Source organism: Anguilla anguilla, chromosome 2 (assembly GCF_013347855.1).
Source record: "Anguilla anguilla isolate fAngAng1 chromosome 2, fAngAng1.pri, whole genome shotgun sequence".
In the NCBI taxonomy this organism is placed as follows: Eukaryota; Metazoa; Chordata; class Actinopteri; order Anguilliformes; family Anguillidae; genus Anguilla; species Anguilla anguilla.
In genome coordinates this window covers 26,554,550-26,580,386 of record NC_049202.1, presented here as the reverse complement: position 1 = coordinate 26,580,386, position 25,837 = coordinate 26,554,550, and the positions used below count along the sequence as shown (strand labels likewise).

Here is a 25,837-nt window from a genome sequence, read left to right as displayed (position 1 = left end):
GCATCATACGTTCTGATCTTGGGGCTAATTTGCTGGGACGACCACTCCTGGGCAGATTGGCAATTGTCTTACATTTTCCCCATTTGTGAATGATCTTCCTCATTGTGGAATGATGGACTTCATATTGTTTGGAAATGCATAACCCTTCCCAGACTGATGAGCAGCAACAGTTGCTTCTTTGAGATCATCACAGATATCCTTTGTCCTTCACATACTGTGTTAACACAAACCTGAATGCTGTAGACCAAACTGACAAGTTTTTATACGGGTAGCACATCCTGATGTTGAACTAACTGTATGCACTTTATTAGCACTGCCTGGTTCTAATTACCTTCTTAACTGATAAGCAGTAAGGATACTTTTTTTATACAAGGCTTCTGCATGCTGGGTTATTTTTCACTGAATAAATAATGACAAAATTTTCCAAGTAATGTAAAATTTCTGTGTTGTGAGTCACACAATGCTACATGTATCTACAGTTGGGACATGGTGAGGACTGGATGAGGGTTAGTTATGTCCTAATATGTAAAACCACTGAATTGAAATAGAGTGTACTTTCTGTGTCACATCACTGTATTTAACATAATAAGAAAAAAATATGGGATGTAATACACAATCCCTCTTTCTAGATAAAGTAATGCACCATCTCTAATCAAGCAAATAATCTCTTCTGTAATATTTTTAATGTTTCTCCAGAACTTTGTTTAATGTAACCTGATGTCAGATGTGACAGTCTCTGTGATAACGCTCCACTCTTCGATGTTCTACTTCATAAAGATGACAGTACACTGAGATTTAATACAATCCGCTAAAAGGTCACACCAGAGTTCGGTTGAGGAAAAGGCATAGAGCTTTTCAAAAAGTAATTTATGACCTTCATCCTGACATTGTTCAAGTGTTAAGCTCTCCATGGCCATGCTTGCAATTATAATTGTTGCAATAAAATACATTTATGTTGCCCATGGGAAGGGGAAGACACTAAATTCCTCCAGAGGCTTGTGTCTCATGGGCAGGGCAAATTTTGGTGTATTTAAATTGATTAATGCAGAATAATATTAGATTAATTTGCACTATTTATTTATAAAATTAATTGATTGCACTGTTTAAAGACCATTTCCTTTGCTTTACTGTTTAAAGATTAAATGCAAAGGTGATGTGAAGAAAAAGGCATGATACAGGGGCACATGTGATGTTTTTGTGTGTTATGGTGATATGTAGTGTATTTATGAAGTAGCATTGTGTCCAAAACATATTTCCCTTTGAAGATTACAAAGTAAATCCTGAATGTTGAAGCTTGAAATCAGAAAGCACAATGCAATTCTCAGTGACATGATGGGTTGATTCTGGTAACAATGCATTCGTTTATCCAAATATGTTGTATCACAGGGAGAATGGTGTTGTTTGTTGAGGAATTGGTTGTCTCAAATTATTGTTCTTGCAGACTTTCCTAATTAAATTCACTTTAGCGAAAATACTACCTACATGACTAACAGAATGATGAACAGGAAATGCTGCTGGTAGCATGCAAATCTCCGTGCTTCTTGTCGCACGTAGGTAGCACAATTGTTATCTGTATGTAGGTCTGTTTTCCTGTCAGGCAGAGAAAAAAAATCCCTGTCTGTAAAACCTGACATCCTTTTGAGTCTTTGCATGGCTATCAGGTTGTAGAAAGAGCAGTATACACAATTGATGGAGTACTACTATTTAAAATACCTGGAGGATTTAATGAAAACATATTAACATATAATCCATCAGTTTCTTTTTAATATGAAGGCATACATGTTATTTGTAACACTTTGGTCTTTGTATAGTCAGGTAGAAAGTGGGCTGTGTTGATTGTTGGGTTTATGGCACAGAGGTATAAAAATAGCTGAAACAGCCATATCCTGTGTCATCGTTGGATTTGGATGGTGCATGATGACACCCTGGAAGGAGTATTACTGTTGGCTGCTATCTTGCCCGAATTGGAAACATAACCTCAAAGTGAACGAAAGATCGCAGTAATCGCAGAGTGATTATGTTAACCGGGCACTGAGGGGGTGCATGTCTTGTGAGCTGGCTTTGTACCTCTCTGACCGTATGTCAATTTATTAATGTCAGCATGTAAATTATTGGCTGTTTGTGCTTTGTTGGCTTACGATAGTTAAAATTTGAAAGAACAAATAATAAAAACAAGTATTGTTACCTCCATAAAACGGTGCCTCATTTTACCATTCATAGACCATTCATAGATGTACAAATGTGGGCTATGAAAACAATTACATAAGTTATATGTCTACGATGGCTTGTTAATAACTGGAAGCTCGCATAACCTAAGCAGTGCAAGCCCTTGAGACAGTAATTCTAATTTTCATGAATCATACTTACTTGTTAGAACTTGCTGGAAAAAATGTAATGAGCAGTGATTTGTATAGTTTAGAGCTGAACACAGCAGTATTGTCACTGTCACAAGTCAAACACAGTAAGAAATTAGCAATTGTGTAAATTCCTGCTGCCTGTGATACGATAAATTTAAGGCTTATCCCAAGAACTTTAAGGGAACGAAGTTGAGTAATATACCACACTTACAGGTTGAATCTGATGATATCTGTTTAATGGAGGCCATTGCTCTTTAACATCACAGGAGTCATAGTTAAGCCTGGTAGAATACTCAATTTAATTATCAATATCACAACCATGCCATCATCATCCTAATTATCATCACCAAGCATCATCTTGGAATTAAATGTAAAATAAAGAAAATAAGGCTATTAGCCAGTCCTCATTAATTGATCATTTATTATTTGTATAATCTTCATCGTCATCATTATCCAAATTTACTACTGAGAATATCAGAGAATATTTCCAAATGGCAATCTAGAGGTGTGGTGGAGTTACAATTTCTCCTGGCTCCTCCATTTGAAATGTATAACCTACAGACTAACTTTATTTCAGTATACCCTACAGACAGGCATGGCTTGTTATTTATCGATCTCTATGATGCTCATTTGGACTCATTTTTTTGCTTAGGCCATTTTGCTCATCTAAACAGCGAATCATGTGGCTGCGACCCAATATGTAATGCATAGGGCCACCAATTTGTCTCCCTTTGTTTTCCCGCATGGTACGTCAGTCCTCCGCTAACTAGCAGTCACGATAGCCTCTCTGTCAAGCCACTTCTCAAACAATTATCCCATTTGCCGCACCTCTATCATCAAAGTTCATAAAGTACTTGACACTAATTAAGCAGAGGATGATTGATGGTGATGTTTACAAGTGACATGTTTTAAATTCAATTCAGTTACAACCACAGACATGCTGTAGTATTTTCAAAAGTTGTACTTGTAGTTTTAATTAGAAGCAATGCGAAATGACCACATTAAAAATGAAAGCAGTTATATAGTTATATAATTATTTAACTTGCATAAAAAGTTTAATAAAAAATAAATTATATTAGTAAAAAAGAAAATAGTTTGCAACTGAGGTATACTAAAACAAAAAGATATGAAATAAAAGTCATGTACAAAGTTGAAATTGGCCTGTTGTTTAACAGCCTCTTCTGTCATTTATTCATAATGCTTATTGAAAATTTGATTTTAGGAAGGTCTTGTGCAAATAATTTGTATGTACCCAGCGTTGATCTATAGTTTTCATCAAAACCCGGAATTGAGTGTAGTGGAAGGATTGCCACATCAAGTCTGCACACTTACTTGTGATCAGCAATCCCGACACCCGAACACATAGTATTTCTTAGCTGTTTCTTGGTCAGCTATGTGTCATCATTAGTTCATGAACACGTAAGCTAACAAAAGGTCTAGTCTTGATTCTGGGTGTGGCGTTTCCATTTTGAGTCTGTTGCTGTTCTCTCTCAACATGAGGACCAAAGAAGTGTCAATGCCAGTAAAGTAGGCCATCATGAGGCTGATAAATCAGAATAAATCAATCAGCAAAAACATTGGCTGTGTCAAAATCAACATTAATACATTGTTCAAAAGCAAGAACATACTGCCGAGCTCAGAAATAGCAAACGACCTGGTAGATCACTGTAGTGGATGACAGAATAATGCTTTCGGTTGTGAAGAAAAACCCCTGTTCAGCTGTTGAACAGATCAAGAACACTCTCCAGATTGTAAGCACAGATGTGTCAAAGACTACCATAAAGAGAAAACTACACCAGCATAACCTCAGAGGATTCACTGCAACAAACAAACCACTGGTATGCCTCAAGAACAGAATGGTCAGGTTAGAGTTTGCTGAGAAAATTTTTTTAAAAACATTTATATTTAAAAAACAGTGGAGTTTTGTAACAAAGTATTAATGAGTATTAACCTGTACCAAAGTGATGGGAAGAGGAAAGTGTGGAGGAAAAAAACGTACCAACTCATCTGTGTGAAACATGGTGGAGGTAGTGTTGTGGCTTGGGCATGTATGACTGCCACTGGAAATGGCTCACTTCCCTTCATTGATGTGATGTGACTGCTGGTGGCAGCAGCAGGATGAATTCTGTAGTGTACAGAAACATCTTATTTGCTGAGATCCAAACAGTTGCTTCAAAATGCACTGGATAGTGCCTCACCTTGCAGTAGGACAATGATGCCAAACACACTGCTAAAGCGGCTAGAAGGTTTTTCCAAAAAGTGGACTGTTTTTGACTGGGTAAGTCAATCACCCGCCCTGACTCCAACTGAACACATGTTACACACGCTGAAGACAAGACTGAAGGACAAAAGGCCCTGAAACATGCACACACTGAATATGGTTGAATACAGGCCTGGCAGAGCATCACCATGGAAGATACCCACTGTCTGGTGATGTCTATTGGTCACAGACTTCAGGTAGTCATCGAATGCACAGGATTAGTAACCAAGGACAATTTAATATTATGTTAATTTGTCCAATTACATTTTGTCCCCTAAAAGGGGAGAACTGTATATAAAAGGGCTGAAATTTGGAGAGGGTTCACCCAATATGGATGTAAATACCCTCATATTGTAGCTAACAGTTTGCACTTTAATATTATATTCATTGTTTCATTTAAAATCCAATGAGTGCAGAGCCAAACCAATAAAAAATGTGTCACTGTCCGAATATTTACTGACATGCACATACAATAATGCTATTGGGACAAACTGAACATATTATAGGTTATTTTCATATGACACCGAACAGCTTGACAAACAGCAAGCATGTCTTAGTGTATTTGTAATAAGTCTTCTTCTGCTTGTCCTTAATAATGAAGCCTCTGTGAACACAGAATTTCACTTGGCAGAGGCAGTAGTCATTGCCTTGTGCGTTCTGCTTTAGATCAGTCTAAATTTAGCTGAAGTAGGTCGGTGAAGTCATACCCCCTCCCTTTGAGGGGTAAGAGTTATTTTCTAATTAGTCAGAGTCATCTATAGGGATTGTTTGTGTTAAATCATTCTACTGCTGAAAGCCTTTAATGAGCTAGCAACATGACAGTATTTAAATCCTGGAGATTTGGCCTCATTCTATCCCAGTACCTCATACATACCTCCTCCCCCTACCCCCACCAATTCCCCAGTTCACTGTCACAAGCACAGAATTACATGTGTACATACCTTAAAAGCTCCACATTAAAAGCTAAAAAAACCTAGATATTTTTTTTTTTTTTAATTGAAGTTTAGCCTTTATCACAAACAATGGTATATGCAGTCCCCCCCCCTTCCCCTCGATATAAAAAAAACAAAAATGGCACTATTTCCAGGAAAAAGAAAACATATATTCCATGTATTAGCCTCATTCCCCTCTCTACCAGTTGTCCCCTCTCTCTGACACCATGTTACCATGATGTCCAGACATTAGACAACCAAACAGAAACGTCAATAGGCATATGAACAGACAAATAAACATACACAGTCAACCAAACGACAGATGGAGGAAGACAGACACAGTCAGCTGTATAATGTAAGGAATAGTAAGGGAACTTTATCTCTATTAGCACTGACATCAGAAGGGTAGAAAGAGGCAAATATGTGTGAAAGACAATAACAACAACCAACAACTACAACAACTTTTAAAACACAGCCCCCAGGATGTACAGTATAATATATAATTATTTGTTTCTGTATTTGTATTCGGATTAAAAACCAGAAGTGGGTGTATAGTAAACCGGAAATGGGCAGAGTTTAACCCTGAAGCTGTATAAGTTTAACCTGGAAGTTGTGTAATCACTGGCACTGCTATTGTTCGGATGTTGAAGTCTTAAAAGGCATGGTTTTACAATGACATCAATAATAAGCCAGTTTAACGACAGGTAATCTGCTTTTTAAATCTGTATTTAACAAGCAATGACCTATATATTATATAGCCATAGCAGGCTTTTATAACACTGTGGAAAACAAACAGTCAAATCAAGGTTAAAATGTAGACTAAATATTTTGAGAGGGAGAGAGGGGCAAAGCCTAATATGGGGTAAAATGTAACACAGACTTTTTAGATAGATGCATCAAGTTTGAGCAATGCATTTCAGGTTAAACATGCAGAATTACTGTCTCTTTGTCTCCAATGAATGGGGGGAGAGTTCAATAAATATCTCTGGAGATATTGCCAAATGTCTGTTTTGGCTATATGCAAGTGAAGTTTTTACTGGAAGTATTTTTCGGCTACTGTATTGTGTGTGTATGCCAAATGAATGTAATTGTAAACAGCCTTTTAGTTTGATAAATAAAAAATAGATGGTTTTACAATAAAACATATTGCATAGTTTTGATATAGCATGCTAGCTTGCTGGGATTTCTAGCCAGGCAAAAGTAAACACCCACCTCCCTCCTGTGGGATTAAAGTGAACAGGGTTGTTAGCCTGTTGTCAGTAGACTATTAATTAACCAATTGATTGGTTTTGTTGAACTCAGAGCAGGTTTTCGTACTTATATTTTAACTTTAACTTTAGGCTACGTGGTGACATGTAGCATTAACCGATACAGCTGTTGGGATCAAACAGACATTAGATGGGAACCCGGAAAATAATTATAGATTTTCACTGAAAAAGGTAGGCCATGAAAAACATATAACTGAAATCTAAAAATAAATTAAAGACTGTATCATACATCATGGAACTGTATTGAATTGCCTTACTTTGTGTTAACTTTTAAAGCTATTAAGACTCTTTGGTGTAACATTTACTCTCTGTACTTTCGGTCAGATTGCCAGTGAATGGTATGTCCCAGAAATGTCATTGTCGTGTCTAATCATAGCCAAAGGATGTAGGTTGTTTGTAGGGGCTGTTAGAGTGCTGTTTGGGAAGAGTATGTGAGAGTATTTAAAGGGCATTGTTACCACTATAAGTACTATTAGCTATGGCCCAGCTATGTGGCACACTGCCATTGTAACAGGGATCTGGGGGACTAACTTCCCTCAGGTTGATTTGAATTGTTTCATGACATCATGTGACATCATGAATTATGTCACAATTAGCCTAGAACCCTCCATAAACATGCTTCATGTCACCCTTCATAATAGTTTGCCATTAGCCAGGTGACATTGCTGGTTGTGTCTCATTTGGCATAACATGTTGCATAAGAAGTTGTCATATCACCCTTTATGAATATTTGCTTATGTATGATTTATGAACCCATTATGTCATGTTTATGAAGGCATTATATATGCTTTTATGAAGTGTTTTTGTTTGATTTTAATTAAAGTAATTAGGTGCTGCTCTTTCCAAGCTCTTTAGTTAAATAGTATCCAGGCCCACCCATTCATCTTGGCTGAACCACCACACCCAATTGTAAACGCACAGTAAGGCAGTTCAGGCCCACCTATTTTAATGCTGGCCCAACTACAAGAATATTTCTCACTATGCTGCTGTTATAACTGTGCTGTTTTTAAAAAAAAGTGGAGATGTGTGGTAGCTTTTTCCCTCATGTGCTAAAATAACTGGGGGTTTGTTGAGTTGAAAGGATTATCCCAGAAAAAGGTATGTCTACAAGGAGTCAGTGTAGATTTGGTGATTTTGTTTTCCATCAAGCTTCAGAATTGTTGAGATTACATTGTTTTGAAAACAGTTTTGGTGTTTTATGGCTATATTGAAGAATGGTAAACCAGTAACTTAAATTTTTTTGACATTCTGACACTCTTCCGTAAGTTGTTTTGTGGGTTTGAGTGGATCCATTTTGTGATGTATTGCAGTTTTCTGATGTATTGCTCTGAAAAAGATCTTCCCTCCACAATACATGCACACACACACACACACACACACACACACACACACTGCCTGTACCACCAAAAATTGGGCTATGGTAGCCCAGAGTTCTACAACATTTATGATTTTTTTCCCACCCCTGTATTATTTATGTTATTTGCTATATCTTACCATATTAACTTTATAAGTCATACTTGGCCAATTCTTATGAACATTTCTAAAAAATAAAAAAAATCAATTAATATGTTCAATAATAATGCTAATTACTTAATATTTCCACAAAAGTGAATGGAAAATGATTGGTACAAGCAATAACTTTCTATGAGCAAATTATTGTATTTCCAAGCTGTAATTGTTTTTTGTGTGGCATCCCCAAGGCCAGCATGGGTTAACTAGTTTAACTCTATATCTGGCTAGAGTGCTTACATCATGATCAAGTAAATATCATATCTGCAACCATCTTCAGTGGATAGAGTGATGGAGTCCCAGTTAAATCAGTAAGAAAACAACTGTTGATAACTTCGAACCAGAAAGACAGATCTTAAGACAGATACTGACAACTAGAGTGCTTGCTTGCAGATCTACTTGCTAAATCTTTGGAGATTTTTTAATAAACCTTATGGATTTATGGCCAGAACTGAGGACTTGTGTATTCATGTGATATACAGTACTGTCCAAAATTATCTGCATTATCCCTTGATAAAGATTAGCAAAGAAGCCTGTATTCATTGGATATGCATTAATATGCTGTATTTTAAAGTTCATGGCAGTTTTAGGGAACCATATTGTACCCTCTCATGGCTTTCTGTTTCACTGGGTATAAAAATGAAGTTACTCACATTTACCATATGATGATACCCAGTGTGGCATCCATCACTATGCGGAAAGGCAATACACCCTCAGAAGAACAAGACAAAGTATTGTTGACCTTTGAAGACAATTAAAAAACTGAAGACCAATAGCTTGTTTTAAAGGTAAAATAAAAGGTTTAAATAGTTTGGAATTCACTACCACTTTCTGGGTTCTGTTTGTTCATGGTTTGCATTTATTTAGTGCTGTTCATGGATCTCAAATAACTTCTTAGTGTAGAAAGTGACTTGTCTTAATCACCAGTGTGCAGGGACCTGAATGATGTGTGCCGTTTTGTACCAGACCACTCTCAACCATCCAGCAGAAAGTGAGACAGCAGTATTTATTTAGTCAATTAGCCTACTGAACATTTAATCATATTTAACAACATATTTTAACCATACACAATGCAGTTGCATGCCTGAAGAACTCTTTTCCTCTGCCATAGCAGTCCTGTCTCATCTGTTTTGTTTAATCTGTGTTAATTCATTGATATGGGTTCCAAATGTATTGCCATCCAGCTCCATATTCCTTGTGGTCTCTACATACTTTCAACATTTTGGTTACATCATCAACCCCCTGACCCAGATGTGTTCCAGCCCTATTCCCTGCCCTGTGCATTGCATGAGACTGTGATGTATCTTCATTAATTTAATCCTTTTCCAGTTTATATGTTATTTATGGGCATTCCTTGCATTCCAAGTAAATGTATACTTCTAATTTTCTTTTTTTACAGAAATCCCCAGGAGTTTCCATACAAATGTAAGTTACTGATCTTTATATTTTGACTTTTAACATAGATGTTTTTGCTCTGAAATATGGGGGAAGGTTATGTGCAAATTGCGATTTCACTTTGTACTTTGGTTGGATCTGAAATATATTGTATGAGAATGGTATGGAACCATTCTTAAAGGTTTAAGTCTCAAACTAAATTTGGTTATTTCTAAATATAATTAGGGGTGTTCATGAACATTCAGGTAGCTGCCTGACCAACAATGAATTATGCACAATTTAAAAGTAAAAAAGGTATGCATATTTCATTTCTGGCTTCAAAGCAGCCCATGTAGTACATACGAAAAGATTTTCAGTGTAATTTCTGTCATTGCATTATGCTAACCTTTGATTTATCTGCCTGGGGCTTCTAGGGCTCCATTGAATGTGTTCAAGTCATGGCTGAACATAACTCAAGGGTGTAAATTAAAATATTCAATTTTCTGTTAGTCAACTTCAGATCTTAGCCTGTCCCTGCTCTGTTGGATGTGTTAAGCCTACTATGAGTTTTTACTGAGTTCTTTCAGACACTGAACTTTCCATTGGCCATCAAAGGTATTTAATAAGCCTTAATTTCAGACACAGACATGGCACACATTACTATAGTAGCTGTTCAGAAGCATCTGGTCAGTCGGAGAGAGCATTCTGGTACACCGTTCCAGTTAGAGAGCACCAGCAGGAGTCCTGAACGATTCCTTTCCAACTACATGCCTTGTCCTGACCCTGCTGTCCTGTTCTCACCACTAGCCACCACTATGTGATGGAGTGAAGAAACATGCATGGTTAAAAGTGTCAGGGTATGGTATGGCATGCAAGGGAACTTATTCCCATGCCTAATTGGTCAAGAAACTTAGAACTATCAAGGAAATAAGGTGGTTATCAGTGTCATAGCTCTCGACCTGATACAGCCATTTAATGGCTGTAGTATGTAGGCCTACACCAGCACCATTGAAATGTTTTTCACGTTTTCTATTCATTTGATTTTGTAGACCTTGACACTATGCACAACTCTAAAGTAAATATCATACAACATGCAGTTCTATGCACAACCTATAGTTCCTTCCTGTAGGACTGTGTGAAATCATATGCTGTCTGTGTTTGCAATCCATTCTCCTCAACTGTTTTTGGCAGTACTTATGGGTCCTGAAATAGATTAATACACTGAAGAAATCAGGTCATAGCCTCTGAGCAGAACAGGGAGCAACAAATTGTTTGTGTGTGTGCGTGCGTGCGAGTGTGTGTGTGTGTGTGTGTGTGTGTGTCTGTGTGTGCTCGTGTGTGCTCGTGTGAGTCAGACAAATTGTGTGTTTGTGTGTCTGTGAGTTGGAGACAGAGATAGAGAGGTAGCATGTGCGCGTGTGTTTACAGCGGTGCTGCAAAAGCTCAGATAATGAATGATCTCTGGGACCAAGGCCCAGCTCCCCTCAGAGAGAGTATCTGCGTTGGAGCACATAGATTAAGTTAAAGTAGGTGACTAAACAGAGTTTAAAAAGCGCAGTCAGTGAGGGGAAAAGGAAATTCATTGTCTTCTGAAATTGGAGGTGCTTTACACGTCCTGTGCTTCACCTAAAAAATGTACATGGTGGAATGACTGATGGCATATCAATATATCACAGGGCTTCCTCTCACAATGCGCTACATGATGCACAGGTTGTAAATTATGATACATCATTACATTGAGTGCCACACAGTACCTTGTTGTCTGCATCTGCCAAATTATGTTTGAGCAATGAGATTATTTAATAAATTAATCATGCTAATTTATGTCCTGTGCCATGTTTGAAGTCCAGGCTTGTGGTATACACCTACCGTACACCCATATGTGTTAGAAAAAGAAAGGAAAAAGCAACCTGTCCTCCGTAAGATAAATTGAGAAGTTTTGTGCATAATGTTGCCTTGCTGTAGGCAGTTCTTCACAGCAGTCCTTGAGTGTAGTAGATGGCTATAGAGCTACTACCCAGGGCTGGGGGAAAGTGCTGAAATCTTGCATCCTGTTGGTGAGTGTGATGTTATAAGCGCATTTGACTATAGTTTTCCCATCTGACCTACCTTTGGGACTGCTTTATAATGCAGTGATAGAAGTAGATTTTACTTATGAATAAATGTTCATGTTGCTTCCAGAAGTCATGACAGCTTTATGAAACCTTGGCTGTTGAGGGACATGTTCACACAGCTGGGCTCAAGAAGTCACAAGCTCTCTCCCTTGTAACATAACAGAAGTTTCGGCTTGGTGTGAAGATTGCTGGCCAGTGCGTTTGGAGTGGGAAGTGGGCCTCATTTTGTTGTTCTTGGATGAGTTCACCTGTTAGAGGCTGCTCTTGAGCTTTTGGAGGTTATTTATGAAGCCCTAGCTTGTTTTGGATCCAATTCGGTGAATAAAATTTTGTTGGGGAAAAAAGCTGACAAATAGAATGTAGGGTTTCATGTGTACTTTTATATGGAATGGGGAAGAAGTTTTTATTTTTTATTTTTTTATTTTAGAAACTTCTTTACAACTGCAATATTATGTGCTCTGTATCTAACATATAAGACATAATAACTGAGGGGCTGTGCATTATGCAGCTTTCAAAAAAAGAAAATGATCATTGCCAACATTAGTTTTATCAGGTCAGATGCGCAATAATTTAGAACCATGATTTAGCTTTTGTCAGCGCTACTTCATTGGCAGACGTTTAAGGAAAAATAATGCACACCTCGCAGCCAATCATAATTAAGTATTCAGCTATTCAGTATTCAGTTGCATAAAAGAGAATAATCAACAATCAACCAATGAGATTTGTGCTTTCTTCCATGTCATAGTATAATTCAACAGAGATTACTTGTTTAAGATTTATTTCAAAATGTATTTGCAGGAAGTCAGCATATAATCATGTTTTGCCAATGTACAATCATATGGAAATGGACAAAAAGGAAAAGTGCAGAACTGAACACTTGTCATGGAACTCGAGAACATGCAAATGTTCAATTTTAAAATGGAAATGACTACGCTACATTAGTAGTAGTTGGTACCATTAGTTCAACGTGTATTTAGCACCCTTGCGATGTTCACAAAAGTGTCATATGAACAAAATCTGTTATTTTGTACTATTAAGTTCTGTCAAATGATTTACAACAACATCCTGTCCTTTACTTTCTTGGCCATCATATGCAGTACTGTGCAAAAGTCTTAGGCACCTTGAAAATAAATGCTGTACAGCTAAGATGCTTTCAAAAATAATGAAATGAAAGGTTATAATATAGAAAAAATAATATAAAGATCAGTAAATAGTTAAAAACTGAATGAAATCAATGTTTGGTGTGACCACCCTTTGCCTTTAAAACTACATCAATTCCCTTAGGTACACTGTCCTGCAGTTTTATAAGAAAATCGGCTGGTAGGTTGTTCGAAGCATTTTGGAGAACTTTCCACAGTTCTTTTGCAGATTTTGGCTGTTTTGCTTGCTTCTGCCTCTCCAGATAATCCCAGAGACCCTTGATCAAGTTTTTATCTGAAAAGTAGTCTTAAAATATTACTTTATTTAACAAAATATAAAAATGTGTCTGTAAAATTTCATTTTTTGGAAATCTCAAATTTGCTCTTTTCTACTGACACACTAATGCAGAAAACAAAAAATAAACATCTAAGACCAAATATATACTATATATTATATTTAAAAATCTAGGGTGCCTAAGACTTTTGCACAGTACTGTATATTTGTTTATCCTACCTTTTTTAGGTCATTTCCCAAGTTTACAGGGCAAAGCACCTGGTGTCCATTGATTGCTTGGTTATGAAGACTTTCTTAGGCATGAAAGAGTTTATCTGGGCATACTGCTTTTTGCATTTCTTCCACATTTTTGTCTGTGCGTATATATTTGCATTTTGTAGACATCTGAGTGCCATTTCCCTTGTCGAATAGTGTCCTAGTAGTTTGTTACATGCAATAATGACAGTTCTTTATTCCACCTGTATTACATTTTGGTGCATGATATTTTCAGAAGGGTTGTGTTTTCAGACGTGTGGTAGAAACACTGTAATCGCTGCATCCGAGTGCTAGGGTCTCAGACTGTGCGCTACTGTGGCTTCATCGTGGCAAAGAGCGCCCCTAGTGGTGGCATCTCTGAGTCTGATAGCTTCCTCTCCCTGATCAGACAGGAAGCCTGGCCCCAGCTCAAACATCACACCACTGAGGAATTCTTCTGCTGGCTTCCGTAATATGGGAAAAAGTCAGTGGCAGCGCGACCCGTGATGCCTCGCTCTCCCTTAAGCCCTTCCTCACATCAGTGCCACTGCACTTTTCCCACAGTGCACCCTTTTTAGGTACACACATTGGCATCAAGCTCTTCAATATACCAGCTCTGGACATTATTTATGCCTGTAACTTGCATTACAAATTCCAAGAGAAATGGAAAAATGTCTGAGACCCATTTTATCATGGTGGAATTTATATTCAACCATAAATCGTGAACATAAATTATGAGATAACCCACAAAACATAATATACCTGTTGAGACTGCATTTACCTGTTTTTGCATGTTGGAGATAGAGAATTAACACATGACATGCAGCAGTGTGGATAATTGGACATTTTATTTCAATATTGTGGTACGGGCAACAAAACAGTGAAATTGCAAGCCAGTTCAGTGCTGAACAGAATCACAATGCTATTTGTTGGGCTGACTGCACTGGGAAGACAGACAGGTATATTTATATTCATTTTTGAGGCCTTGATGGACAAAGAACATTACGTGATCTAGCATCAACATCCACTAATTGAAACATGCAGGGAGATGATGGGTGAGACATGGCGGCTTTCCTCACACTACCAGTGTGATGTTCTGTAAAGCCTGCTGCGCTTGTGCCACATTTTATTGTTAGGTCGCTCCTGCTCACAGAAAATGATGGTGAGAGCCCTTGACAGCCAGTGACAGCCATATATTTGATAAGCTCAACAGCCTCTGAAGATAAGTTGCCCCAAATGTTAGACCTATTGCTGACACTTTTCTGGTGTATCTGATGCAAAATTGCTTTCAGAATGTTTCTGTAATGTTCCTAAAGCTCAATGAGAAACCATTGTGTGTGGTTTCTGGCATTTTATAAAAAAGCAGCAGGACAATAAACTTGTTTTCTCATATGAGAAATGAGCGCTTGGTGCATTCTTACTCCACCATTTCAGGTAGCAGCAAGAGGCTCATCTCAGTGTCCTGACAAACTGCAGCGCCTCCTAATGGCCCTCCAGCAGAAGACACTCCCCCTCCCCCACCAGATGAAAGCAGAACATCAGTGCTCGTGTAAATGCTATTCATGAATCATAAAGCAGATTTGCATTTTATAACAGTACACAAAAACATTAAAGTAGATTCATACAGTAATGTATATGAAATTGACTTTTTCAGCAGTTATTCTGCTTGCTTCCTATGGGAGACATATATTATGCGCACTGAGTGAAATGTAATTTTCTTGTTTTTTTCTACTATCATCAGCCTTATTATCAATATGGACCTACGCAAACATCAGTTAGTGATTCATGATTAATAAACTCAAACTGGGTGATGCAGTGGACTGAGCTGAAGCCACAGCATAAAGGAGAGAGCATTCTGTGTGTGAACAGAGGAGAGGTGAGCCCACATCCAACCAGTAACGGAGGGGCTCCTTCTTTTAGAGGAAAAAGCCATTTATTACAAGCACAGGATACATGACCCAAAGAACCAATAAATAAGGCCCTGGTGGAAGGGCAGAGTACAGCAGTAGATGTAACCCTATTATGTTACAGGCAGGAGAGCACTTCCATGCCTCTCTGTTCTCCCGCTGCAGAATGTGCAGTAATAAAATCTCCACAAATCTGGCCTGGTTAGGCCTAAGAGTTATTTCTCAGGATGCAAGCATTGACGTTTCTTTAATTGCTTTATTTTCCTTCTAAAGAGCTCTTTCACTTATTGGTCCTGTCTTTTTGGCATTCTTATGGTTATTTTTCCTTACCCAGAATTTATCTGGCACATTGTAAATTTGATTCATGTTTTCAGGAAAGCAGCGAGCCTTCTGAAAAAAAGGTAGGAAAAAGTAAGACAGTAAAATAACATAAAACACTTGTGGAGAGTGACTTTGTTGTACCAATGGCATGATCTGCAAAATGGGGTCCTTCAATTAAGTTTAAGGAGGTTTACAAATAAGCCAGACTATTTCCCACCCTAAAAATAATATAATATTTTTAAACAAAAATATTTCTTGCTTACTCTATTATTATATGCCGAACATGATTCTAGAAAGTCTGTTTAGCTTTGTAAATTTGGCTGGTAAAATTATGAATTAAAAAGCAATAATAAATTAAAGAGGTCCTGATAACTATAGTTGGGCTGCATTTTGAGCAAGACATTTTCACTTAATTTACATCTTCTGCACCTATTTTGTATCATCATTTTGACCCATCATATTGGCCTGCCTGTTCATTTTAAGCTATTATGGACAGATACAATACTTTGGCTTCCTTACTCACTTTCTGTCTGCCTTGCCTTTTAGACAGTGACAGATAACTAGGCATTGGTATGTGTTGTGTGTGTGTGTATGCATGTGTTTGTGTGTGTGTGCATGTGCGCATGTGTGTGTGCATGTGTACATGTGTATGGATTTTTGTTTTGGGTCTGTGCAAACTATGCTCTGTGAATGCTAAACAGTGCAGTGGAAATTTCAATTTTTTGTATTAAATCCATCAACACAAAGTTATTGTGGGTGGTGCTATCTGTTCTCTGCATCTTTTAAGTAAATTGTAATTTTGCCATTTTTGCTGTCCACTTCAGAAAGATTAACTTTAGTATTTGATTTTTCTTTGTGATCCTGGTGCCACATTCACAAGAATCTTCAGAGTGTGTATTTTAGAAATTTGTTAGAGTATGCTGAGGCCATAGACTAAAAAAAGTTTTAAAGGAATAGTTTGGAATAAAAGAAAGACTATTCATTCATTTACTTACCTCAGTAGATGTATTTTGCCCCAACAGTAACAGCTGTCTGCAGGGCATTTTTAACGATTTGATTAATCTATCCAAACACAGGGTCCTGTTTTTTATCCTTCACAAGGTCTCATTTTTTAAATGAATGGAAATCAGGGGGCAAGGAATATAATGCTAAAGCTAGGCTTGATATTAAAACTCATTTGTATGTTTGGTGTGATGATTGGGATCAATCTTTCAGTTCCTTAAGTACCACAGATGGTTAAAAATGCACACTCTTTAAAGGACCCCAAAAATGAAACACTCAGATTACACAGAGCTGTCATCATAGAGATAGATAAAGATAAGAGGTAAGACATGACTAACATTCATTTTTAGAGTGAGCTATTCCATTCAAACAAAGCATATTTACGTAGTTTTTTAAATGGCATGACTGGTTGGGCGAACCTTTCTTTAAAAATATATTGTTTGCCATTAGATACTTTTGATATAAAACATGGTATTCATTGTGTTTAAGCTGCCTTTGTTCATAAAGGCATACGTTTGGTTAAACCTTTATAAAACAGTATTTCGCTGAAACATGATGGGTGCAGAGACTGTCGTTTGTCTGATATCCCAATCGAAATGCTGGAGTGACTTTTAAACACCCAGGAAATGGCTCACAGACGGCCTGTGCTGTGTGAATATAGAATTGGAGTAACTGTTGCATAAACAAAATGCATCAAATAAACTCAAAAGAATCCTTATTGTTATGTATTATTAGACTACTTATTGTATTATTCAAGACTGATTCTAGCTTAATTGGTAGTATATTCTCGCCACACTCAAGGAACTGCATTGTATCCCACAAGCAATGCAGACATGGGGAAGGCTGAATTCTTGTCCTAATATATCCCGTCTGAGCTTTCATAGTTTTGTTGTTATGGTGGAGCCATAACTCCTGCTTGGCTGACATTTGCATGTTTTGTATTCGAGCAGTACGTGCTGATAGAGGCCAGAGAACAGTTGCTCTCACTCCCCAACATTACTGCTGACCTGTGAACCTAGTTTCACTCTCTTTGCCTTCTCTTTACTATCATTCAACAGGCAGGTGTGCACTCTGAGTCCATGTAAGTTTTGGAAGTTCCTCTCATAATGAATGTTGAAACAGTGGCGTTGTGTTACATTTCAAATATGAGGTTTCCAAAACCCATGCGCAAGCTTGGAGTTGGGCCGATCAGAATCTCCTCTCTTGTGACAAGACTGCGGGGCCCTTACTGTTTGCCAGGGATCTTTGTTGATGTTTGTTGATCCAGTCACACATCATTTATTTCTGCTTTTATCAGTTTGAAGATAATGTATGAATAATGGTGAAATAACCCATTTGTATCTATAAGCCAGTGTTTGTTTTAGCTGATTAAAAATCTTTGTTTGTTCACTTCTGGTTTGATTGCAGCTAAAATAAACAAGCGGTGTTTTATCTGATCGTTCAGTCCACCTCACGCTGCGTGAGCTCTGCCTGCCTTATTTTTATGTACGTAAACGTATTTATCTATGTATGATTTGAGTGGTGATTTTAGGTGCTACGTGCTTGACCCTTCTGTCCACAAAGGTCAGATCCAGAGGACTGGTGATGTCGCGCCCTCTCAGCTAGGACTTCCCAAAAATAAATCTTTCTGTTTCAGAGGTTCAGTTCAAACAAATAAAGTGAAGGCTGACGTCTGAAATGGAGCCCTTCTCAGGAGCAGTTGTCCTTTCACCCACTGCCTAGTGATCTGTGCTGGCAACAAAAAGATAGAAGTGTATTTAAAGAATAGACTGTGAATTAATTGGCAACCACAGCAGCATAGAATTGGCTAATCGGTTTTTAAGAAAAAACATGGAGCCCTGGTGCCTTGTCCTAAAATGGTGAATAATAACCATGGTCGTGGGGGTCTTGCGGGCGTTGGTGGCGGCCCTGGTTTTGGTTGCAGACTTGGGGAGTGTGCAGTTTGAATGACTCAATGACTTCAGTTTAATGCTCATATGTACTCCCAGCACCATAACAGCGCTAAACAGTCCCTCTAACGACCCTGGGCACGGCTTAGACACTTGTTCTCGCTCTTGTGGTCAAGTGGCTTTACTGCTTCTCTACACCAGTCTGTTCCTGATAACTGCTTGTCAAATAAATACACCCATAAACCATCCATTTTATTAACCCTCTGTTTGTACACTGATGTGCTGTTTCATCTGAGTGCTCATTCTCGGGCAAGCAGAAGAATTATGGCAGGAGCTCTTCCCACAAAGCCACAGCAGTGAGGGAGGTGAAATGCGAATGCAAGACAGCCAACATGACGCTCACATTTCATTACAGTGAGAATCACATCTTTTTTGATGTTGGTTAATACACTGTTTGGGATTGACATTCCTAACCTTAACACAACTGTCCTTGATAGTGCTTTAGGAATAATTAAAATCACTATCATAATCATTATACATTATATATTATTATTATATCTATATTGTAGCTGATAAAACGATTATTTCAAAGATAGTGGGAAATTGTGCTAGATTTGTTTCATTTATAAATATATTGTAGTTATTTTGACTTAACTGATACATTGCCAAGCTGGCCATGAAACAGTTAACATGATTTTGTGAATTTTCCCTTTTGGTCTTGTACACTGCAGCACCCCCTAATGTTTGATTCTGTGAACTGCAGCTCCGGACCAGTCATGCCACTGTAGAAACAGAAATAATGTAATAGGCTGTGATCGCCTAGTGAGACTGTCTTCCACTGATTAATATTTAATATTCATGAATATTCAAAAATATAATTTCTCTCTGATCAGGAGAAACTACAATTCCTAAATTAATAGCATTTACAAGCAAATCTGACATGTACTTCATGGAACAAATCATTGCTATTTATAGTGATCCAATAAAAACAAATGAAAGGTACATATTGTTTTTACTTCAGTCTCTACCTTAAATAAAGTCAGAGTCTGTGTGTGTGTGGGTGTGTGTGTGTGTGTGTTTGTGTTCATGTGTGAGGAAGTACAGGTGAGGGGCTCCATTATAGTAAATTGGCTCCTTGTGGTGTGGTCTAGCACATGCAGTGATTCACAGCTTTGGAATCAAATGTAATCCATCTGTTAAACCAACCACACACCCATGATCTGTCTGTGCTGTAAAAGCTCCCATTTTGTTTCATGTATGAACACAAAGGCAATCCTCTCATGTTTCTTTTAGTCTCAATGGGGCTGATTATTTCCAAAAGCACATTTATACACTAACAGATTGCAACAAACAGTGCAGCAAATGCATAGATAAAATTTACACAGATTGTTTTATTAAGAACAAAACAGAAAAACTGCTACTTTCATCGCAATTGCATGGTGTCAAAAACAACAAATGCACAATTCAGGACCATGATTATGTTAAAACACCTTAATGCATGCAGTAACGGATTACACAAGGGCAGTTTCCTGCTGTGGCATTTTAAGGTATGTGCTTCTGCTCAGAACTGTTGTACACCATTTACGCAACTCCCTTTGTATTGATTTGCTTTTAAACAAGTCAAGTGCAAACAGTTACACACCTTGAGAAGCTGTGTCTTGCCACTCGGTGACAGTCACATACTGTAGCTCTGAAGATTAATCCCTCTTCAAATGGCGTCTGGGTCTGCAGCTGTCTTCAATCCATACATCCAATCAGAGTCATGAAACATGTGGAAGCAACGTACCGGCGTCTACAGAAATCACCATTGTGTTTTAATAGTTATGCTTTTAAAAATGCTCGTATGCAACTTTAAATTTTACAGTCATAATTATCCATTTATTTGTGTGTTTTTTTAGTGTACCCAATCAAAAATAATTTCATTTTTAAGGTGGGAGATAGAGGAAGAGTCTTGCGTAGCGGGAGGACCCTGTGCTGCTTTTCACATGTCGGGGTGGACTGATTGATCTGCGTATTGTCGTCAGAGCTCATGTCCTGCTGCTCGGTGCCCTGGCACACAGCCATGTCGCCGGGCTTCACAGCGAAAGGGCTTTGCACACACTGACCCGAACACAGGATGTAGAGCCGCATCCTGTACCTCACTGGCCAGCACAGAGAAAGCTCTCCGTTAGCAAAGCGTGCATCAGGTGCTGCTTGCTCTGGTCGCCTTTCAGAAATGGGGACCCGCTCGGTGAATGAGCGCCCGACGGCGTTGGCTTGCGGGGCAGTGGGGAACAGTGCCTGGGCAGGCAGCGTGATCTGCAGCGCCCGCACAGTGGGCTGGGGACGCCACCGGTTAGCAGCGCCGTCTACTAATTAATGAAAACAAAGCCTATTACAAGAAGTGGCCATGGCTTCAGGGTTGGAGTGCAATCTCTCCCGAGATGCAGTCAATTAAAGCCACTCTGCTGGGAGGGTGAATTACAGTCAAATGAACCATAATTGTGTCCGTCGGTTTGAGACAAGAGTCACTGCCTGTGGTGACGAGCCAGGGACGGAGAGGGAGGGAGGAATGGAGGGAGGGAGGGAGAGAGAGAGAGAGAGAGAGAGAGAGACTTTATTAGAACATCATTGTCAATTCAATACAGTAGAATAAAAGATAAAAAAACAAAAATAATAATAATGGTAATAAAAAGAAGCAAGAAAAGAACACCAGTACATGCAGTATCAAACCAAACACAACATAATAAAAAATAAATATATATATGTATATATATATAAGAGAGAGAGAGAGAGAGAGACAACACTTGTAACACTTCCCCTTCTACCAGTTACCTTTTAACAGACTAAAATGCTGCCAGTGAAGCCAGAAATGAATATGCCTTTGAATAAAATTTCCCCCAAGAGGTCTATTGTAAACGTCACATTTACTTGAATGAAAGAGTGTATCATTGTAAGAACAGACATGCCATTATCTTCCTGATCATCATTGCCCAACTCCTGGGATCTGCATTATATTTTGTTGGGTATCTTCCAGTGATCTTTTCAGGAAATTGTCTTAAATTGTAAAATTGAATAAGTACAATGGTTCTATACTCTGCAGTTTCAGACAGTAATTTTGAGATGGTCTTTGAGTGGAATTTTAGAATGTGGCTGTTAAACAGTACAAGAAAAGTCAGTTCAACCACAGTAGGACACCCCTTTCTCTTGTGGTGCGCCTCAGTTTATACCAGTGCTGCACACTGCTATGTTTGTGATGTGGCTAACCTTTCGCATGATTTGCATGCTTCCATCTGTCTCCTCTGTGAGGCTCGTTAACACTTCAAAGCTAATTGTCTCAGTTTTGTCCCCGGCTGAGACTCTGCTGTTAACACACTGGAAGGAGAGAAGGCTCCGTGCTACCTCCCGTGACTACCACACCAATCTCTGTACTCCACTGGGCTGTGTGATTTTATGTGATAATTATCTCAGGTGAACTTTAGTTTTGAAGACATGTCAGCTATAAAGTTCACAGCATAATTTTGCATCGCTATCAACTAGTGTGTACAGTGAGTAAATACTATTACTCAAAGGAGGGGTAAGACGTTTTTACACGCTGTCTTTAAGCATTGTTACAGCAAAATGAAGGAATTTTAAGGTCACCCAAGTGTATAATGGAAGATATTCACACTGCGGAAACTAAGCTTTAATAATCATTCATGCACTCATGCTGTTATTTGAGTGATGGTGCTGTTAAATCAGATCACGTTTAATAAAAATCAAATCAGGCTGGCGCTACATGTTGTCCTGCCACTTTCTTTGCTTTACTGTTGTCGTACACATTTTTAAAAATAATCCTGTCATGCTCATGGTTATGGACAGTAAATAATATAAATAATTTTGCCTTGAAAAAAACAAGACCAGTGAGGCTGGACTGAAAACAGACATTCATTGGGCTCTGAGCGTCTGTTGCCACAATTTTCAAACACATTCATAAAGTCACCAGGTTTTATGGCCTGGAAGTCATTTTTATACATATAAATTAGCTAGTGTTTATTTTAAAAACACACACTTGGTCCCTGCAGACATCTTTATGAATGATCTGATTCAGAAGCATCTGTGTAATGACTGCACTCAGTTATTCACATCTTATTGTGGTATTAGGCTTGTTGACCCAGCAGATTAATTTAATTGCATTTATAATGCTGTTTACTGTATGCCTAAGTGGAATGAAACAGAAGCAATTGAAATAGAACATGAGTGTGCCTAAACTCAGATTCGACTCTTCACTTTAGAGACTGAAACACATGTATGCCTGTTTCTAATGCTTACTGAAGTTGTTAATAAAAGAAGAAACTCCAATGTACTTGAATTAAACAGAAATACATGACAGTTCTGTTTATGACTATAACTGAAAATATAATTCCTGCCTGAGTATATAGTTTAAAAGTTTTATGTTTTCCTCCCTGCAATGCCATTGAATAACAGCAATGCCATTTATCTTGTGGAAATGTTCAGTTCTAAATATGTTGCCTTTATATGTTTAATTGTAGCTGCTTTACTGTTGAATTCCTGAGGATCTGCACAATTAGTGTTCTGTAAACTAATGGTAACATTTATATGTTGCTAAGACCCAAAGGACCTGCTTTAATTGTGAGTTCACTCAGTATTGTGTATGGAAAATAATTTTTATGTGTTTAGAATCAAATTCTTTTGACAAGTAAATTTACAATAATTAATATTATATAATTAACTACCATGCCGCTGTACAGTTTTCCCACAAGTGTATTTACTTAATCATGACCTTGCTTCCAGATATGCATTGCTCAGTGACCAGCACTGATCCAGTGACTGAACCTAAAACAAAGAAAATGAACTTGCACTAATAAGTATGACTAAATGTTCTTTCAAAGCAATGACGTGTGCAACTCCCTACTTCATTGGACACTGCTTTCTCATATGGTACAAATGGATGACCTCGCTCCAAGTCAGTGTGGAGTGCCCCCAAAAGGTCACGGATGGTATTACAACTCTGTGCCCTCTTTAGCACATTCTTAGAACTGTCGCTTTGCAGAATGTACCTATTAACTATATATATATATATATATTTATTCAATTTGTTTGCGGAATGAAGAATTCTCATTTTTAGACATTTGTGGATCAAATTTAATTTGCCAGAAAAATACTCACTTTTGAACAAACATTTGCGTATCTTCCCCAGAATTGGACAGGGTTAATATTTTAGAAATTAGACATGCTAATATGAACTTCAGCTCTTTGCTATTCATTCAAATGATTTACTGCCATCCTGTTGCCACGGATTACACATCAATACATAAACAGTGTAAAAGTCATGACCCTGGATGTTTAAAGCAGGGGTATATTTAGCTCCCTATCAGAGCTGTGTTTTCTGGCCTGCGAAAGATCATTCTTAGACTCCAACGGGGCCGTGTTTGTAACCGGCCTGCTAATGAAATTAAATATCACTTTGGCAGCGAGTGACACGTACGGGGGAGCATTGAAACCGCCCGCCCGACGCACACACGACTGCGTGCAGGTCCTGATTTAAAGCTGCCTCCTCACATCTGAAGAGCGAGAGACGCTCGCTCTCTGTCTGCGCCGACCGCACGCCCATCCGTCTCCCTTATTTATGTGTCTGACTCTCGCGTGAGAATAAAAAACCTAAAGAAAAGTGAAGGATCTCCTCAGATGGGTCATAATGGCATCCAATGTGTAATATTTGTATTTACTGCACAGGCACCGCTGGGAGAGACTCTGGGCGTGGGGGGGCGGGGGGGTTCTGTGGAGAGCAGGGTCTCTGTGAATGTGAAACGCTTCAGTGCTTCAGGAATTTTAGAATGCCACATGGAGGTTCACTGATGATCTATATTCATCCCCATTTAATTTCGCAGCATAGCAGGCATAGACAAGCCTCATCCTGGAGAGTCTGACATGCCACAGTTTTTTATGAAATTGACGTAAATGGACATGCGATCAGAGTGTCTTGTTAAGTTAATGTTGAGCTGACCAGGAAAATCAGTACAGACTGCTCAGTAGAATCAGGGATGCATTCTTTACATCATGAAATTTTTTACACACAAATTTTAATATGTGAAATGGCACAATGTGCTTTATTCTCTTGGCTGGTCTCAGCGTAGTTTGCTGCATTGCCCATGCCGGCATGGCTGGAATGCCAGCCCTGTCTCTTTAATCCATGGCTGTGCTGTGTGTAAAGAAATGCAGAGTAGAAATAATCCCTCCAGTAGGAGTAGTGACAGATAGAATTCTTGGCTGGAACTGTTTATGTTTGACTGAGCGCGTGGGGTTCAGGTCTCTGTGGATGCTCTAATTAACCTCAGAAGAGCTGAGCTGCTCTCTGTAAATTCCTGCCTCCCAGTTCAATGGCCCTCTTCACCTGCGCTGCTATCATGAGCACACACACAAACACACCCAAGTGCACACACACACACACACACACACACACAAGTGCGCGTACACACACACACACACACATGCACATGCAAACACATCCAAGTGCACACGAACACACGAAAGTGCTCACATGCACACACACACACACACACACAAGCACACACACACACACCCAAGTGCACAAACACACACACACACAACCACACAAATGCACACACACACACACACGCATGCGCACGCACACACACACACACACACACACACATCACACAAAACAACCCCAGACAGGATTTCCCACCCATGCTGGGATTACTGATAGGTGTGAGTGACAGCAGAGAAACTCCCACAGTCACCAAAATAAAAGAAAATAAGGCAGTGATCTCAACAGGGGAGTTAAGAAGAGAGAGTTGAGTATAAACCAACTCATCCAGAGGCCAGTAAACGTGTTAACATTCTCACCGCCACCACAGCAGCTTGGCAGCGTGAGAATGTTAGCTTCGAGCAGGGAGTTGACCGGGTCGCCAGAGCGGAGCGGACCCTCGAGCCCATTCCCGGCTGATGTGTGCACCGGACCCAGCGCAGAGCGGCCATTGTGTATCCCGCAGGACCTCCCCCACCCCCCCCCGCGAACGGGGCCCGGCAAACGCAGAGCAGGCCGTTCCGCCCGGCCCGTGTTTGCTTTGGGTTCCCGTCGGATTTGGCCCGCCGTCTATGTTTAGCTAGCATAATATCCTCCTCCTTCTGCCTTGTGATTCTTGGCATTATTGCCTCTGTGCTGCACAAAGAACTCCCTCTCCCCCTTACGCCCCGGGTCCAACATTCCTGATGCTGAGCTCTCCGTTCTCC

At 38.9% G+C, this 25,837-nt stretch overlaps 1 protein-coding gene and 1 long non-coding RNA gene across 3 annotated transcripts in view; one reads left to right on the top strand and one right to left on the bottom strand.

Annotated features, from left to right (window-relative positions):
• Positions 1–25,837, top strand: part of skap1 (src kinase associated phosphoprotein 1) — a 176,943-nt gene that overhangs the window by 15,021 nt on the left and 136,085 nt on the right. For both annotated transcript variants that reach the window (XM_035403793.1, XM_035403792.1), the window contains exon 3: positions 9,726–9,751. In XM_035403793.1, coding sequence (XP_035259684.1) covers positions 9,726–9,751 — 26 coding nt within the window. The remainder of the gene's footprint in view (positions 1–9,725; positions 9,752–25,837) is intronic.
• Positions 1–25,837, bottom strand: part of LOC118220159 — a 56,858-nt gene that overhangs the window by 29,166 nt on the left and 1,855 nt on the right. The window contains exon 2 of the long non-coding RNA XR_004763921.1: positions 20,244–21,115. This is a non-coding gene — a long non-coding RNA (uncharacterized LOC118220159). The remainder of the gene's footprint in view (positions 1–20,243; positions 21,116–25,837) is intronic.